Source organism: Octodon degus, unplaced genomic scaffold (genome assembly GCF_000260255.1).
Source record: "Octodon degus isolate 3935 unplaced genomic scaffold, OctDeg1.0 scaffold00023, whole genome shotgun sequence".
NCBI classification, from domain to species: domain Eukaryota; kingdom Metazoa; phylum Chordata; class Mammalia; order Rodentia; family Octodontidae; genus Octodon; species Octodon degus.
Genome location: NW_004524599.1, coordinates 1,004,431 through 1,023,961, shown reverse-complemented (window position 1 = coordinate 1,023,961; position 19,531 = coordinate 1,004,431). Strand labels below are relative to the sequence as shown.

General features: G+C 43.5%; 1 protein-coding gene across 1 annotated transcript in view; it reads right to left on the bottom strand.

Annotated features, from left to right (window-relative positions):
* Kif13a (kinesin family member 13A) overlaps nt 1-19,531 on the bottom strand; it is a 201,125-nt gene that overhangs the window by 23,325 nt on the left and 158,269 nt on the right. The window contains exons 23-35 of the mRNA XM_023712054.1: nt 18,749-18,922; nt 18,010-18,161; nt 16,376-16,508; nt 16,052-16,198; nt 12,991-13,029; nt 11,369-11,468; nt 10,125-10,251; nt 8,301-8,356; nt 6,398-6,522; nt 5,967-6,143; nt 5,195-5,287; nt 4,434-4,586; nt 3,284-3,361 (exon numbers count right to left, since the gene is read on the bottom strand). Coding sequence (XP_023567822.1) covers nt 3,284-3,361; nt 4,434-4,586; nt 5,195-5,287; nt 5,967-6,143; nt 6,398-6,522; nt 8,301-8,356; nt 10,125-10,251; nt 11,369-11,468; nt 12,991-13,029; nt 16,052-16,198; nt 16,376-16,508; nt 18,010-18,161; nt 18,749-18,922 — 1,554 coding nt within the window. The remainder of the gene's footprint in view (nt 1-3,283; nt 3,362-4,433; nt 4,587-5,194; nt 5,288-5,966; nt 6,144-6,397; nt 6,523-8,300; nt 8,357-10,124; nt 10,252-11,368; nt 11,469-12,990; nt 13,030-16,051; nt 16,199-16,375; nt 16,509-18,009; nt 18,162-18,748; nt 18,923-19,531) is intronic.

Sequence of the window (19,531 nt, the reverse complement as noted above, 5' to 3'; positions counted from 1 at the left end):
ACAAAACAAATACGAACAGACATGAAGATCACAAAAACACCAATTCAACTGGAATGGGGAACCTCAATACCACACTGTCACAAATAGACCAACTAAAAAAAAAAAAAAAAAAAAAAAAAAAAAAGAATTACCAGACTTGAATGTCACCTTTGAACAAAGGGACCTAAAAGCTATCTACGTTGTTCCATCCAACAGCAGAACATACATTCTTCTCAGCAGCACATGGGAATTTCTCCAAAACAGACCACATGCTAGCCCACGAAGCATGCTGTAGTACATGCAAAACAATCAAAATTATCTTGTAAAGAAAAAAATTATCTTGTGTTCTAACAGATTATAGTGATGAAACTAGAAATGAACGGCAAAATAAATCACAGAAACTATGTAAAAAACATGGAACTTAAACAATGCCCTCCGGAACAATCAGTGGGTCTCAGGAGAAATCCAGGAAGCAGTTAGTTCTTGCAGTCGAGTGATGGTGCCAGCACAGCACATAGGAACCTGAGGGACACGATGAAAGCAGTCCTAGGGGGAAGTCTATGAGGATGCATGCGCACATCAGGAAAACAGAGCAAGCTCCAATAATCTTAAGGCACACTCCAAGGTCCTAGAAGAGCAAGAATAATACAAATCCAAACAGCACGAGGGAGGAAATTAAAGAGATTGGGGCAGAAATTAATGAAATTGAAACTAAAAATATAATTCAAACAATCAGTGAATCAAAGAGTTGATTCTTTGAAAGAATAAAAAAGATTGACAAATTCCTAGATACTCTTACCAATAAAAGGAAATTCATGTGCCTTTTTTTTTTTTTTTTTTTAACTGGAAATTGAACTCAGGGCCTAGCGCTTGCCATGCAGGTGCCATGCCCTGAGCTGCGTCCTTGACCCTTGTGCCAATTTTTGATACACTGTATTACCATCAATAAACATAGTTATGATTTTAGTTAGGCTTTCTTTTAAGTGATATCTGTATTTTTCTATTTCTTTGTGATGTTTTTCCAGGAAATTTTCATTTTGTTCAAGCTTTCTTTCATGTGTTATTCATGCTTCACTCTCAGCTGACTGTTCTCTCTTATTTCCCATAATACTTGTATCTTCTTTCTTATTTTCCTTTTGTTCCCAACCAATCTCATTTAAGCAGGCTTTTAAAACCTTCGCAGCTTTGTGGGCTCCATTTATCTTTTACTTAACGTTGTATTTGCTCGGGTCCAAGGGGCAGTGCACGCCAGCAACCCCAGCGCAGTAGAGGGCTGAGGCAGAGGATTGCAAGTTGAAGCCCATCCTGGGCAACTTAGTGATAGTGTGTCAAAGAAACACAAAACAAAACTAAAGCCCAAAAATGCAGGGCTGGAGATGCAGCTCACTGTACAGGCCCTGGGTGTGATGCCCAGTACCACTTCCCAATTCTAGTATTCTCCCTAAATGAAGAAATATTTATATATTTATTCTATATTGTTTTTTCAGATCCAAGTTTTATTTCCTTCTTTATTTGAATTATTTTCATTTTTAAAGATCTTACTATGTAGTGCAGGCTGGTCTTCAGCTCACTTACAGAGTCCATCTTGGCCTCGAATTCATGGTGAACCTCCTGCCTCTGCCGCCTCCCAAGTACTGGGAGTACCGGCATGCGCCACCATGCGCAGCTGTACTCTGGCTTTGTAACTAATTTAATTTCAGGATCGAATTAGCTCATATGGTGTAATTCACTGATATCTTTAAGACACCTTTAACTGGCAAGTTCTTCCTTTTTCCTAAAATTTAATTTGCTTTAATTTTAATCTGTTTAGAACAATCTAATTAAGTTTGTTTAAAAAATTAGGATATTTTTCCTGTAAACTTTCCCAGTATGGATTTTGCTAATTGAATCCATGTGGGGATTACTTAACACTATCTTCTGCCTTTTTTAATATTAGTAGATATGGAATCTTCATCACATTCAGGTTCCAAAAAGCAACTTGTTAAGGATTACTTCAGAGTTAAAAATTTTGTTTTGTTTCAGTGCCGAGAAGTAAGCTCTGGACCTTAAGTACGCTGAGCATGGTCTACTACTGAGCTGCATCCAAATCCTCTTTTTTTCCTTTTTTTCAAATCCTCTTTTTTTTTGAAACAGGGTCTTAACACTATCCTTCACTTCCTGGACTCTGCTTCTTACTGTGCTGGATTATAGGAACATGCTACCATGCTGAGCCTTTTGTTTTAAGCTGATGTTTATCTCTTCTTTTTAACATAAATGCTATAAATTTCCTAATAATAACTCTTGCTTTCTCATTTTCTCTACTGTCTAGTAATGGTGTTTAAGTTGAGGAATAGGGAATTTGGATCTAATAGTTTCTTTCCTTTTATGGTACCAGGCAGGGACTAAACTCTGGGCCTTAAGCTTGCTGGGCAGGTGCTGCGCCACTAACATATAAACATCCCATCCCTAGGTTAGTACTTTTAACTTTCGCTGTTAACTTCATCTTACAAGCATTGATATATACATGTTTTTTATCATTTAGTTCTAAATACATCCTAATTTTTATTATGATCTTCTATACATGAGTTAATTAGGAGAGAGTTTTGTAGTTTGCAACTGAGTCTCACAATTTCTAACAACCGCAGTGTGGTCAGAAGTAATCTGTATGATAGTGATTACTGTGATTCACCCTGGAGCCAACTATAAGACATTTTTTATAAATGTTCACTGTGTTTTTAATAATTTCCTCCCAATTCTGAAAACTAGGCCGGCCATAATCCTGTCCCCTTCCTTAAAAGGATCTTTTACTCTGTTGCTTCTGGGAAAAGAATGCTTTGAAGTGGTCCAAGCACGAGTGTGTTCTTCCTCCCATAAGCCTTTCCACCTCTGCTACATATAGTTTCTTTTTTGCTGTTTGTTTTTGATGTTGGAGACAAGATCTCCCCATGCAGTTCAGGCTGGCCTTGAATTATGTAACCCAAGCTGCCCTTCAACTCAAAGCAGTCCTGCCTCAGCCTCCTGAGTGCTGGGATTACTGACACATGCCACCAAACCCTGCTCCACAAGTGCTTCTGTCAACTGAATTTTCCACATGAATCACAATAAGGAAGACAGTTAAAACCACCAAGGGAGAGACAAGAGTGCAATCAGTGAGTGTCTCTCTGGAGACCTGGCTCTGGTGTGCTTCTGAGGACAGAGATGCAGCCTTGACACTCTGGGGCACTACTGCACGTGTGCTGTGTCCCACTGTGGGAACCCCAGTCTCACCTCTGCACAGGGCTCCAACCCCAGTCCTGAGACCCAGCGCGCCACACAGCGTGCTTACATTGTGAACGTTCGGTGTGCTGAGACTCCTCCGAATGTGCCGGGCTTTGGTGGAAAGGGCTTCTTTGACCGTGACGGCCTGAGGACAGAGAACAGTTTAAAGGTACCACTTACTATGGTCTCCTCTGACTATAAAAGGAATGCATGTTTCTTTATTGACTTAGAAAATCCATACATAAAGATCATTTGAGTTGTACACACATATACACACACAAGCTGCTTTTTATTAAACAAATCTTACAGCACCTCACACCCAATCTATTGAAGGCATTTGTTCTAAAACAAAATCAGGAAAACTGTTAAGCGAAAGACATTTATTGTGTGAACTTTTTAGAACAAGGGCACAGAGAAAATGAAGAGTTAACCCCTAGCCACGTGCCTCACTTATAAAATAACCCTCAAATGTGATGCTGTTTGTATTTCACTCATGAAGCAATCTAGGCAGGGCTTCCCCCGAAGGAAGAAGATTGTGATGTTCACTCTCCTCTCATGCAGCACACGCTTTCAGTAAAGTCGACTAGGACACCCATGGGAGCAGACAGGGCACACAGCGGCCTCCCAGTCCCTTCCTGAGGTCACTATGCTCACTCGTACACCCTGCTGGCAGCTCTAAAGCTGACCTGGGTCTGGAGCCTAAGGAGACAGTGGAGGGAGAGGGGAGATACATGGGCTCTGGGGTCAGAAACCTGGTGTACAGCCAGCTCTGCCATCTCCCCACTGTGCAGCATGGGGCCGCACAGCCAGCTGCCAGCGTCCCTCTGCCCAGTGTTCTCATTTGCAAAGGGGGACTGCAGAATAATCTAGACTCTCAGAGGGTTACCTCAAAGATTCAGTGCAATGCTGTGTTTAGTTGGCCATGGGGGCTGACTCAGTGAACCCTGTCTGAAAAAAACCAAGTGAAAACCAAGAGAATGAGTGAACAAAATAACATATCTAAATTCCTTAGGGATTGCTCAGCAAGTAGGAAGTACCCAAGAAAAAATGATCCATGACTTTTTATTTGAGCAGTACAGAGCCAGAGTCTGTCTTCTGGAGACACTGCTGTCAAGCGCTGCCTCTCTGAGAGGGCAAGAGGCATCTATGCAAATTCAGCTTTGTCCAGGGGGAAGGCCGAGACTGGAGCCCACGGGCGGCACAGGGTCAGGACTCACCTGCCGCAGCCGCTCCAGGCTCAGGATGCTCTCAACCTGCAGCACGCCCCGCGTGTATTTCTCCATGTATGTCTCCCCGTCGGCGGTGCCCTCGCTCTCACTGCGTGCTGCCAGCAGGGCGAGCGTTTCCCTGTCCTCAATCTCCTCCGTCGCCTGAGGGGCCAGACAAGAAGGAAATGATGCTACTTTCATTCATCAAAAGCGTGGTGAGCAAATGTCTCAGAAGAATGCAGAATGAATAACTTCTCTATTATTTTCATACTTTAGGAACCAGATGGGGTGGTATATTTCTGTAATCCCAGCACACTGGGGGGTTGAGGCAGGAGGATTGTGAGTTTGAACCCAGTCTAGGTACTTTCAACTTAGACCCTGTCTCAAAGGAAAAAATATTATATATACATTTTTTGAGACAGGGTCTCACTATCCATTTCAGGATAGCCTTGAACTCACTACATAGCCCAAGCTGGCCTCAAATTCATATGTAACCCAGGCTGGCCTTGAACTTGCTGCCATCCTCCTGCCTTGGTCTCCTTAGTGCTCAGATTATATGGTAGGCCACCTTGCCCAACTCAAATAAAAAACACTAGAAAAGGTCTGAGGGCGTAGTTCAGGGTAAAGGCCCTGGATCTGAATCGCTAGGGCCCTCTTCCCCCCTGGCTGGAGGCACGAGGGCTCAACAGCACAGCATTTGGCAAGGGTGTGCGAGGCCCTGGTTATATCCCCACCCCCATGGCAAAAATAAAACAGTAGATCTGCTTTACCTTTGGTACATTGGAGACTATCTCATAGGTTACGCCGCAGGAATAAAATATATTTTTCAATGATATTCTCCTCTTTAAACTCTGTGTGAAACTCTGGCAGAAAAGGAAAATGGACTTAAGACTTCGATGAATGTTATGTAGCATTTTATAAATCACAAAATCATTACAAAGTGCTTTTTATCTACCCACATAATACTCAACAAAACAGAAAACACCCCTAACTTAAAATCCCTGCGGCTCCCCGCTGTTACTCTGGGACTAATCACAGAATGGGCGCCACCTCTGGGCCTCTGGGGTTGTTCTTCTTGCCCGTTGGCTAAACGTTCCCTCCCTGGGTCTCCCCAGTCCTCCCTGCGACAGCTAGAACAACACCAGGCAATGTTTGGGTGACATTACCTTTAAGATGATGTTCAGCGAGGCAGAGGGATAAGGACTTATTTGGAGTCTGTGTGTCCTGGTTTTGTCACCACCTGATTGAACCTGGCACTTCCCCTCTCAGTCCCTCTGTTTCTGCATCTCAAATACTGAAGCGGCACAGCCACTGCCTGCCACAATGACGGGCTTCCTAACAGCTGAGATGCCAAGGTCTCTGGGGATGATGCACCTCCCTGTGCTCAGGAGCCATTAGACTCAGGATACACGAGTCAGACTCTAACCTGGCCACACTCTGCACATCCCCCGCTAGCAGTGCCGACAAAACAAGATTTAGTGATAAACGGAAAGACATGTGTGCCCGTCTAGACACAACACCAGGATCAGTCCCCATCGTTACCTGCTTGTTGTAAATGTTGGCTGCAATCCGCTTCCGTAACACTAACTCCATGGCAGCTGGGTGGCTGAGCTGGACGGTGGTCTTCACAATGAGGTAAATCCTTTCGTTCTGTGGTGTGACCCTATTCAAGTGGACAGAATCATGCACCGAGGAGTCCCATGAGGCTGTGGCTGACACCTGGGGTGGGGGGGTAGAAATAAGATGACTCAGGTGGCAGCATTTCACATGACAACTAGAGAAATGATGAACTCAACTCCCTGTGACCAGCTGGATATCTCTCCTCACCTATTTTGAAAAATAACACTAATGTGTTACTTTTTAAAAGTCCCTGGTCCTTTTGCCCAAAGAAGAACAAAGCGGTTCATCAGGCAGACAGGCCCAGGGGCTGGGTGCTGAGTGGCAGCCCTTCCCATGGCCCTTGGGGAAAGTACCTCGTCATCGCTGTGCTTTATGATGGGCAGGTAGAAAAACTGGCTGCCGTGCTCCTTGGGCAGGATGGAGTTCACACCTGACGCGTGGGGGCCGGTGAGCCGCTCATTGGCGCTGAGGTCGTCCGCTGGCAAGTTCAGGGCACAGGAGAAAAACGGAGGGGAAAGTCAGGTTTTTTTGTTTTGTTTTGTCTTTCTAAGAAAATGTTTTATTGTGCAGCCCAGGCTGGTCTTGTGCCTGAAGCAATCATCCTGCCTCAGCCACCCGAGTGCTGGGATTGCAGGTGCACACTACACACTTGCCTGCAAAGTCGGTTTTTAAGAACACACCAAAAATGTTTAGATCTGCTTTTTCCTCGGTGGTGCTGCAGATTGACCCCAGGGACTCAAGCACGCTCAAAGCCTGCTTTGCCGCTGAGCCATATCCCAACCCAAAATACGCATTTTACATATGAAGTTTACAGAGCTTATTTGTACTTTTCTTTCATTCCTCATCTATAGATACTGTGACACTCACTGCAGACTTACTCCTTTTTTTTTTTTTTTTTAATGCGGAACTGGGGATTGAACTCAGGCCCTGCGCTTGCCAGGGAAGCACTTATTCCACTGAGCCATCTCCCCAGCCCCCCAAGACTTACTCCTTAAGTACAACCATAAGAGGGCTGAGTGCAGCCCAGTGGCCGCGCACCTGTCTAGCACAAGTGAGTCCTGGGTGCAACAGCAGCACCATAAACACACACAACAGAACGAGCTAAGAGGCTGCTTTCTGAGGGTCTGCAGGACTGAGAGCGCGTGTTCTCTTAGTACTCCTAGGGCATAATTTTCACTCGGCACACCTTAGGATCTTACAACTTGCTTGATGGCAACTCCTGGAACCTAATACTCGTTGTCTCACTTACCTAACTTACAAGTTAAAGATACTACCAGTTGAATTATCAACTTGAAGTCAAGGTTTTCATCTCTTGGAAGAGATCTAAAGTCTGATCTGATGTGGGATTCACCCTTGGAAAGAATCTGTATGTGGCCAGCAGCTGCTTGCATACAGCAAACACCAACGAACTCAGTACTTCATGAGGCTCATGTTCTACTGCTAGCCTCTCAAAAAGTCTTCAAGCACTGGGCCAAAGCCAAACTCCTTGCATCTACCATCCACCCTTGCTGACCTTCCCCCTAGAGCAGAGGTTCTCAGGGGGCTGTAAAGTATCTTAGGCTCTGCAGGAGGACCTGTCATGAGTCTGGCCACCCCCGAGCTCAGCAAAGCTGCTTTTACTTTTGTGCATGGATTCTCTTTAAGATTTCATTTGCAGGGGCCAGGAAGATGGCTCAGTAGAATAAATGCTTCCCTGGCAAGCGCAAGAGCCTGAGTTCAATCCCCAGTTCCACACACAAAAAAATAAATAAATAAAAATAAAAAAAATTTCATTTTCAGAAGGATTTTATACCTAAACACACTGGGAACCATTGCATGAGGAGTGCCCAGGTGCTGACTGTCATGCTGAAGGACAATTCTTAATGCAACGCCATGGTGTGATCAACACCGGCATCAGAACTACTGGGGAAGCAAAAAGAAATGCAGAAGCCAGAGCCTTTCCAAGCCTAGTGGGTCAGAACCTCTGGGCATGATGACTCACTGCCCCTGCTAATTTCTCTGCTGTTTCAGATCACTTGCTTCAGTATTCTGGCAAGTACTGCTTGATCTCCCCAAGTGGTCTCATTTTGTGATTAAACATCCATATCTCACCCACCAGTGATTCTACATGTCATGCTTATACATATGTGACTGGACGAAAAGTGCCACCTAGGGACGGCATGTGAGCAACCACCAAAGCCACTTACAGATCAGATTATGTCTGAATATGTGACACATTTTAATTAAATGTGAAAACTTTCAACTTTGTTTACTTACCATTCAAATCAAGGAAGAGAACTGGTATGTGGGTTTCCATTCCAGGAGGTGGAATCCTAAATTTAATAACAAACATTTAATAATAAAATGTGTGTTTCCCATTTAGCTGGGCATGGTGACACATGACTGCAGTCACAGCACTTGGGAGGCTGAGGTGGGGGAGGATCACTGTGAGTTCAGGCTAGCCTGGACCGTGCTAGCAAGACCCTACCCTCAAAATCAACAAACAAACATGTGTCTTCTGTTTTACTAGATTATAAAATGCCTCAGATCCACAGAAGCATAGAAGTGTGGAGATGCAGGTCCTAGTCACGAGATCCACTTCAGAGCCTCCCTGCTAACACAAACCACAGAAATTACGTGATTTCTATAAGCAAACTACCTGTTATGTGAATTACATGTGACTGATTAAGACAAATGTTATTGGAGGGCTTTAAAAAATAATTCCAAGGGGCTGGGGAGATGGCTCAGTAGAATAAGTGCTAGCCTGGCAAACAGAAGGGCCTGAGTTCGATCCTCGGTTCTGAAAAAAAAAAAAAAAAAAAAAATCCAGAGAAAGGGCCTAGGGACAGAAATGTTGCAAGCTTAGAGGAGGTAAACATAAGGGATAATTATTTCAAAGCCCTGAAGGAAGAGATGTGTGAAAGGGTCCGGGGCAGCATGCAGGTAAGGCCAGAGCAATGCTGGGCCCAGCCACACCCGAATACCTGGAGGTCTGTTCAAAGGAAGAGTGCTGGGTGCATCCTGCCTCTTCAGAATCAGAGTAACCAGGGCTGGCTAAGACTACCTACAGTGAGTTTTGAGGAACAGGGTGAAGCTCAGAATGATGGACACACTGCATAGGACCCTGAAAGCAGAGGCTGCAGGCAGAAACAGCAGGCTACAAGCCAATGTGCCTTATTCAATAAAGTAAGATTCTCCAGTTCCATAAAGCAGAACACGAAATCAGTTATATTTTCATTTACTGATAGACACAAATGATATCACTAACGTTTCTGTCTGTCCAAAAGAAATATCCAGGCATGTAAATTCTACATCGAAAGGGACTTTTTTCTCCTAAATGTTCAGAACTTGTTTTTGTTATAAGAATGAGAATAAGCAGCAGCCACAGCTACCATTTAATGAATGGTCACAGAGACATTTTACATAGTTTGTAATATACACAACTGCATCACCATAGTATACAATGTACTTTAAATACATCATCTACAGGCCCACATTACCATAAAGGTAGCTCCAGTAACAGATTAGGAATAAAGCCTCAGAGAAGCTAAGGAAATGCGTATTCTCTTAGAGCCAAAGCTGGAAACTAGATGCAGATGTTTCTCTCCAGAGCCCAGCGGGATGGGCGATTTGTCATGAGCACAACTCAGGTTGATTACTGGGCAGCTGAGTAAGTAGCTGATGCTAAGGGCTTGCTCCTTGCTAGTTGCCAAGCTAAGCAAGTGCCAGGAAAATACAAAGAAGTATCTTTTGCTCTCTCCAACTATACTTAGGAAACATACTTCTTTTGAATCAAAATAAAAGAATTTCTGGGGATGGGGACACAGTATTCAAGCTGTTTATTCAGAGGACCAGTGGAGCATTGTAACTGATTGCTGGCTAGGTCACTGGTGCTGTCGGGCTTCCAGTGGAGAAAGAGGGCTGCAGTAGGGAAAGAATACAGGGGCAAAAATACGCCATGTACTCAGGGGACCCCTCCCTGAGCTGCTCAGTCCTGAGTTGGCATTTACTGTGATGATCCTAGAAAGTCAGTGGCCCAGCTCTTCTTGTCGGCAAACTGAATCCTCTGCCAAGCTGAGGGAGAAGGAAGGGCAGCCTTACCAGTCGGCAGGTGCCCCAGGGATCCCACTGCCTGGGGCTGGCACCAGCACTGCATTCCTTTCCTCCGTCAGCCCCACCCACTGCTCCACAAGCCGGGCCTCCCGCTCCACATCATCCTCTGTTTTCTCTGCAGGAAAAGTCAAAGGTTGAACAGCGGCAAGAGAAAGCACAATGTCACCACTCAAAGTGAATCAGCAATGGGCCAAGTAGCTTAAACTTCTACCATGTTCTAAACAGAGTCTGAACCTTTGAAAGTCAAGCATGAACATCAAGACAGGCAGAGTCCATGACACCAATGTACGGTGCCCTGGGCCAGGAACAGTGGAAAAAGTATTGAAATAGCAGTGAGAAAACTTAGATTACGCTGCGGGTGCTGTAACTTGGGGAACGTGTTCAACAAACAGGTCTTAGTTTCTGACCTGCCAAAGAGGGATATACAGGCCCTGTCTACTTTGTGCATTTCATGTTTTTGGTGGAACAAACAAATGAAACAATGACAATGATATTGTCTTAAAACTACAAGCTGTTTAGAGGATTTTAAAATGTCTATTTGAAAAAAACCTTTATTTTCTCCCATGTTCATAATGAAAGGGATTTTACTTGATATATTTTGAAATCCCTGTACCCATAATTAACTCTAGGGCTCTCTGGACATAGTTATTAGCAAGTTGGGCATATACCTAGACTAACACCACACGGTGGGCCAACGTGTCTCGCAAGGGAGAACTTGTGGCAACTTCTACATATGGGTTAACTTTCATGTGTTTGTTGGGGCAGAATCAACTGCGAGGAATAGACAGTGAAGTCAGTGTGAGATACTCAGGCTTTTAAGAGCACATTTCTCTTTCAAACTTCAAGTTTGCTAACATCAGCCAAGAGTACCCTAGGCACTCAGTGGGGTGGCAGGGATCACCCTGAACTACCTCAATGCCAGGTCCTGCCCAAGAGGAGCTAAGTGGCAAGTAGTATGGTTTCATAAGTAGCCCTTCAGCTACTACAAATCCTACAGTCTGTGTTTATCAAAACAAAATTTTAATGACATTTAGTGTAACAGATAATGATATAATTCAGCAATATATGGAAATTTATTACATTTGAATTCAATACTGTATAATCTCACTAATACCTACAATTATTTCAAATTCAAGAATCTAAGACATTGCTATCCAACTAAAGGAAGAAAACAATCTACTGCTGCTATGTAGAAATGAAAAAGCTATTCCTAGCCCCTTAATCCCACATACCTTTTTTATTGCTCACTTTTTTAATCTGCTCATCTAAGTATTCTCGCCGTTTAATGAGTGCATCTGACCACCTCTCTCTCACACAGTTTAAGTCTTCTTCCTGACAAGAAGGAGGGGAAATATTTTCCTGTAAAGTGCACAGACAACTGTTTCTTTCTTTTTAAAGACACATCTCAATTGTTCAGGAAACGTTTTCATTAGGAAAGGCCACTGAACATTGCTGTGTGATTAATACGCAGGAAAGCAGAGCAGCCTCAGTAGCACTGCATGCTGATCAAGAATGCCAGTCGCCGGCAGCAGAGCCCCGGATCTCCAAAGGGGTAATTACACTCAGAAGCAAGTCGAGCCCAAGCTGTCCCAGCTGCTAGACGATCTTTGTGCCGTGTATGCGCATATACTGAAGTCAGTGCAGGCCCTGATTTCAAGTAGAAGGTCACCAGGAACAGAACTCAAACCACATAACATTAAATGGAACAGAAAATGAGAGCTATTGCCATAGTTCATAGTTCGAGGGCCAGGTAACATGTACTTTCTGAAAGGCACACAAGACAGCAGAGAACCTTTGAAACTTGTTGCCAAGATTATCCCTCCAACCACCACCATGAAGCTAACCCCAAGTCTCCCATGCAGAACCCCAACATGCAGCCAGCCATGCTTGAAGAACTCCCCAGAGCAGCTGCTCAGCCTCACCACGACAGCGTGGCAGGAAGTGCGTCAAAGCCACAAGATGTCGGTCAGTGGGATCCCTGAGATCCGAAGGACACTGACATTGTCCTAGAGTTCTTTTTGTTTGTTTTCTTAGTAAAATTATAAGTAAGGAAAGAAAATCCACCAGCTCTACTCAACACGCTCTTTGGTTCAATTCTAGTCTAGTCCCAAAGACATCACGATCAGACACTTTGGAAACGTTTCCTACAATGTACCACATTTTACATGTAGCGAGGCACACTGCAAAACATCTTTTAACTTGTGTAGAGAAGCAGTACAAATACTGGGGTGCACACCCAGAGATCCTCGTTCCAGTGTGCTGCCTGCTTTGCATTTATGCATATTTCCTCTATATTCCCAAGAAGAAAAGGCTGAGATTTAAATTGTACAGGTTATGAAGAAATAAGCTTGATTTTCATGACAGAAAACTGGCTCAACAAAATAAAACAAAGCTATCAGCATAGAATGTCTCCAAATTTCCTATCCAGGAAACATCTCCTAAAGTACGATGGCCGATTAGAACAATGCTAGTCTCGCGGATGTGAGAAGCAGAGCGCAGTTTGGCTTAGGAAAAACAAGAGTCCGTCTAACGCTTCTGGATGGATAACTGCTCAATGTTCAAGACGGTCAATTTTACTACAGTGACAACAGACTGGCTTAGCAAGGCTTTATGAGCAGATGATGCAAAATGGCATAGCAAAAATGCAGGCATTGTTGACAAATTTTGAACCGACAGGGAAGTCAAAAGAAACAGCCCTGTATCCCTGATTACACACAGAGCAAATCAAGAGCAAGTGAGGAGCTGCTGCCCTTGCTGCATGGACCTCCTCCTGCTCCCTGGCCTCTGCTTTGCGAACGCTGGCAATTAGCAATAGCTGTGCCCCATGCCACAGGATTGACAGCAATAGCAATACCTGATAACTATCCATATCATCACCATCCTCATCATCTCTCTGGTAGGAAAAAAATAAAGGACATGGATTTTGATTCTCAAACAGCACACATGGAAAATAATTCTTTAAACAGCACACGTATTACAACAGCTCACACATCAGCACAGTAAAATATTTCCTTGAACCTGAAAAAGGGTTTAATAGATTTGCTTCACTTCTCTATAAGGCAGCCTTCCTTCTTTATTTTTTGTAGTGCTGGAACACATGCCAGGCAGGGCCTCTACCACTGAGCTGCCACACCCAAACTGAAGAATTTTTAAATGAGGAAAAACAAACCCAAGAATTTTCTTAGACGGGGATAGGAACCAACATCTTCAGGGCAGCTCCAGTGGCATTACTGTGCAGACAGGCAGATGGTGTGTACGCACGGGTGGGCAATTTAAACTGAGATGTAAAGGTTTAGGAAGACAAAATGGCAAATCCAAAAGTGACTTTCAAGATTCTCTTGAACTTGACAAGGAGGCCACAGGTTCTGCAGCGTGGGTCACACAGGCAGTGGCAGGTCAGGGCTGGAATCCTAGCCTTCAGGATTTGACTGCATACCTTTCCCTCGCTTTTACTGCTGTCATGGGTGAACTCATCAAGTGGAACCCAGATTATAACATTATAGAGTTCTGTACTACGCTAGAGCCATAAAAACATAGCACACTATTTTCAATACATGGATTATCATATCCTTCTGACCATAGCAATCAGCTGAGAAAATCACAGCTGTCCCAAGCACATGGCATAGTTTATGTTGTTATATAAAGTAATAACTTTTACAAAAACAATGCAGAAAACAATATACTTTGTTGAAACCAAGAGGTCTGAGACAATCTTCCTTGGAAACCCTGTTTAAATTTATGACTGAATCTTTTTAGTTACAGAACAGATATTTACTTCTCTTTGAGAAACATACTTAAAGAATACATACTTAAATTATTTTCACATCTACACTTAAAGTCTAGTAATCATCATTCTCAGTTATGACTAATTTATTAAATGCAAGCCTAATCTTGAAATAATTTCCTGAACTAGTACTATTAATGTAAAAGAACTCCCTAATATATCATTAACTTCTATAATAAGGAGGTTGCTTCCATCAAGTGAAAAGCAGCTTGAACTCTTACAGTGCTATCAGGATACTGTGCCCTTGCTTCGCCTATTTCATTAGACTAATTCTAAAGTACTATGCTAATAGATGTGGCCTTAGGGCCAGCCAAATAGCTCAGAGGATTAAAGCGCCAGCACGCACAGCAGCTAGGGGTTCGATCCCCTGGCCTCTGCTGTGCCCCCGAGGCGCCCTGAAAGAGGGATTGAGACTGGGCACGGTGGTATGCACCTATAATCCCAGCTCTTGGGAGGCTGTAAACAGGTGGATCACTATGAGTCTGATCTAGCAGTGAGACCCTGTATATCCTATTTACCCTTCCCTAAAAAAAAAAAAAAAAAAAAAAGACATGGCCTTGGCCTGTCAGCTGAGGAAAAATGGATTCTTGTGGCTAGTACTGTGCCCTTTTTTGGTGCTGAAGATTGAGCTTTGCACTTGCTAAGCTCATGCTCTACCACTGGATCCACCCCAGCCCCAGTACTGTTCTTAACAGAACATATAACAACATTATAAAGTTCATATTTTGACAAAAACCAGTTAGAACTCAAGGCAATGCTGTTTTTTTAAATGCAAACAATCCTTATAATGTCCCTGAAACAGGAACACTGAGGATCCACCATCCAGTAGGGCACAGTCTGAGATGCACAGACTCAACTAAGATCAGAGATGTATTAAGTCTCAACTTTTTATTGAAAACAATGTGAGAGAATTACCATCTGGATGGGAAAAAGAGATCCCAGTTTACACCACCTAGCCCGGGCAATCATTTAGTAAAGCCGAGCTGAGCACAGCCTCCACACTCTAAGTCTGGTGTTTGCTCTTTACACCAAGCCCTGGTCAAGCAGGGGCGGAGCCAGAGGAGAAGCCTGGTGGAGAAGGTGCCCTTCTTGCACCTTTGCTGCATATTCTGAATGAAGCACATTCAGACTCTGAGAGCCAGAGGGAGCTCTGGCTGGGCAGTGCAACAAAGCTACACCTTCCTCAAAGCCCTGCAGTGTATACTCTGCTTTTTTAGCTTCAAAAAAGTCTACGTAAATGCCACAAAACCAAAAGAGAGAAGACGAACCATTTACAAGATTGGCTTGGTTTATGCCTGAGAAACAAAGGGGGGATGTCTTCTTCCTGTCCAGAAATGGGGGTACTCTCTATCACATCAGGCAGCCAGAAAGCCAGATTAACAGCCATCTTCTGGGTCGCAAAGGCATATGGGCAGTAAACTGGTGAGATAAGGACACACGTGTTCTTGCAGGCCGTGCTGGGGCAAGTTCCTAAATTTGAAGCTTATTCTCACAGAGAACTGAAGAGGTTTGATGGGTAATGTACAGACCAATTTTTAGGGTTTTCTTTTAAAAAAAATTTAAATGAGAATGTAAGATTCAGGAAAGGGGGATTTAATGGAAAAAATGACCATGAGGACAGCTTTATAATTGAAAAAAAAATTGAAACTTTCAGAAAAATGATTCACTATGACAGTATAAAGGGAACAATTTTATGACACTAATAAAAGCAGGTCAGGCCAGGCAACCACATCAACTGTTAGACATGCTTTAAGCCAGATGTAAAAGAAAACCTCCCTTAAGTAAACGGCTACTACACATTAATGTGGATTTATAAGTAAACTTATTAATTAACAATAAACAAATATAGTATTTTAGACCTAGAAAAAGGCAATGGACGGAAATGTGAATTAGTGGAAAACATGGTTGAGACAGGGGACCCATTATATTCCCACAGTGCCCTCCCTCAGACCCCACTGGCTTCCTTCCGCCCTGATGAGTTCTGTTCTATCTGTCCCCCACCCCAACACCCCAACCCACCCCTGAGGAGGAAACCCAGGACGCATGCATGCTAGGCAGGCATTTTACCACTGAATCACACCCCTAAGCCTAATCTTCATTAAACACCATTTCTTGAATGCGTTTTTCTTACCTGGTAACTGTCCAGCCCTCTTTGGAGTTTGGTGGACCTAGCGGTTACACAGCCAATGGAAACCGACAAGATGGCTTCCACCATGAGGGGCAGTGTCCCCGAATGCTGTACAGGTTTCACTGTGACTTGCACTCTGCGCGAATGACCCTGCAAGGTAGAGGGGGAGTTTGGGGGTACACGGGACCACAAATAGGGACGGCATGGGACAGGAGAAGGAATACATGAAGGAGAGGAATTAAGGACCAGAGATATAAATAGAAAATTCCCAGAAACTGTATACTAGAGTGAAAACACAAAAATGCAACCAAGCAAATGTAGGTTTACCTGCCTGAGTTGAAAGATGCCTCCTGTGTTGACATCTTTTGCCTGATGGAGTTCAACTGCAGCGTACTCCCCTAACTCGTTCAGCTCTAATATGGAGATCCACATTTCTATTCTTCGAGTTACTTCATTCCACCTGCCCAAACACACACCAACAAGCAAAGAGTCACCAACCAGGCCCAAGGAGCACTAGTGCTAACCGCCACTCACTGACCACTTACTCTGTGCTCCAAACAACCCTGTGGTACTGGTTCTTTCAATTTGCCGCACTGGGGTGTAACGCAGACCCAGTGGTATGTCCCCATCTTCACAAGAGTGTTTAAAGCACTGAGCAGATGCAAATATCCGTGTAGCCAACTCACACAGCTTCGAACCTTGGCCACGCCCCTTCCATTCAGGCCCTCCTGGTGGCAGCTAGGTTCCCTGAGTGATTAGCTCTGCCTGTTCTCCAATTTCTTATGAATGGAAGCACACACTACACATTCTTCTGTGTTTGGCTTCTGTTGTCTGGCACAGTATTTTTGAGATTCAACGAAATGACATCAATAGCTCTCTCTCTAGATGCTGAGTAATATTCTGTTGCATACCTAACACCATGGCTGGTTTACCTGCTCACCTACTGAAGCATATCTGCACTGTTTGGAATTTTGGAATACTCTAGATAAAGCTGCCATGAAAATGAATATATAGCTCTTATTTGTGGACTGATATTTTAATTTCTTTCAGGTAAATACCTTAGGGTAGGATTTCTGGGTCACAGAAGCAGCAAATAAGCAACCCAATAAGAAATTGGCTATTTCCTCCCAGAATGTGGCTTTATTTATATCTTTTGATGAGGACTAGCTTTTAAATCTAAGTGTGTTTTTTCTTCTTGTCTTTGATCTTTTTGAGACAGGGTTTTGCTGTGCACTTCAGGCTGGCCTTGAACTCATGTTGTAGCCAAGGCTGACCTGGAACTACAGTGATCCTCCTGCCTCAGCCTCCTAGGTCCTTGGATCACAGGTGTGAGCCACCACACCAGGTTCAGTAAATGCTTACCAGTGAGGAAGTTTGGTGGACTAAAGCTCCTGCTTAGGTAAGCTTAGGGACTGTGGTTCAATCCCCCAAACCACATGCCCATAGGGCAGGCTCAGCTGGCCATAGAATCCCAGGGTAGTGGCATACACTACACCTGTAATCCAAGTGCTGGGGAGGCTGAAAACAGGAGGATCATTATGAATCCAAGCTGTGTAGTGAGACCCTGTAACAACCAAATATATTAAAAAAAAAAACAAAACTGTAACTATCTCAAAATTATGAAGATATCCTCTTTTGTTATCCCATCAGATTTATAGTTTTAGTATGTTCTTTCTCAAATTAATTCTTGTATATGGAGTAAAATCAAATCAATGCATATTTTTTCCACATAGATAAACCATTGTTTAGTCTCATTTGTTAAAAATAACTGACTGTTCCCATTGAATTTCTCCTGTCTGGTAATTCCTTCCATCACTCTCATTTTACAAAGGAGGAAGCAGGCTCAGAGAGGTCAAAAATCTTTTCCAAACCCTAGAGGTCTCAGGGTCCAAAGCCTGAGCTCTAACTGCTTCCAGGTGCTTGTCCTCACCCATGTCTGGAGCTCACTGCCCAGGACAAACCTGTCGTGTAATGTTCTTGTCTTGGCATGCAGAGAATCAACCTCCCAGATGGAGCTGCCGTTCCCAGCACATCGGTGGCCCCACACTTCAATTGCCAGGGCTCCCTCTGAAATGAACTCCAGGAACTCTTCCGTGACGGTCACTACATAGTCCTGGGATGAGCAGAAGGAAGGAGGACCAACAAGAACTACGTGAGAGCAGTCTGGAATGATCCTGCACCTTTCACCCACACAAAGGTTTCTCTGGCTTGTATCAGCCTGATCTTAACCTCAAAACCATCTCTCATGTTGGTAGAAAACTGTCCACAATCACAGAAGCAGCACAAGGGACACTGCAAGACAATCTAATTCAACCCCTTTGTCTTACGAGGAAGCTGAAGAGAGCTACTTGTCCAAAGTCAAACTCTGTTGTTGATTCCAGAGATCAATCTAGATTCGAATCCAGACTCTAGGCTCATTCTGAGTCTATACACTTGTCACACACATAAGCAAGTTGTACAGAACAGAAAATATTAAAATAAGCAACAAGTTATTGTTGTGGTTCCACCTCTATGTAACAAAACTAGAAATCTGGATCTTTCAGATTTTAAATATTTCTAAGTATGTTTGGACTTCTAACAGAGCATTTTTGAGGTTAAAACTCTAATAGGACATTACATCTAACTTCTAAGTTACAAGTAGATCTTCAAATTGCACTAGCTCCCCCATCCCATGAAGCTGCTTTGCAATGGCATCTATACCTTACAGTGAGCAAAGATCACCGTGTACTGGGCGTCCTTGGTCTGCGGGGACGGAACCTCTGGGTCCACCACGGGGGCAGCCACAGTGGACTCACACTGGTCCCAGAATGTATACTGACAGAAGACAAAGTTTGACAGGCTTAAGGGCAGCCCAGTTGCCTCTTTGATTTTCACCTGCAGAGATGAAAAATGCAAATATAACTTCCATAGAGGGGATGTTCAACTATATGTTATTTTTTAAGAGTAGGTGATGAAGTAAATTACCCATGTGACATCTGAAAATGTGTGACATCATTTCATTTAAGGGCTCTATCCATAACAACAGTACAACTGTTCTCCAACTATAGTATATAAACTTGGCAACACACACACTTCTCTGTGAAATATTCCTAAAGATGAAGTTTCCAATATGCATGTGAACTTTACTACAAAACCCATAAACAACATGCACTCTTTGCATGCCAAATACACAGTCAGCCTGTTCTATTAGTGGGTTCTGCTTTGGCACACTTAACTGAAGCAGATGAAACATAATTGGGGAAAAAACATGAAGGTACTGAACAGACTTTTCCTCTTGTGAGTCTTCTCTAAATGATATAAATACCAACTCTTCTTATAGCCTCAGGTATTATAAGTCACTTCGAAGCTAAAGTATATGGTAGGTTGTGTGTAGGTTCTGTACAAATATTGTACCATTTTATATAAAGGACTTAAGCATCTGGGGACTTGGGGCTCTGCAGGGTATCATCCCAGGACCTTTGCTCTATGGGTACCAAGGGAAGA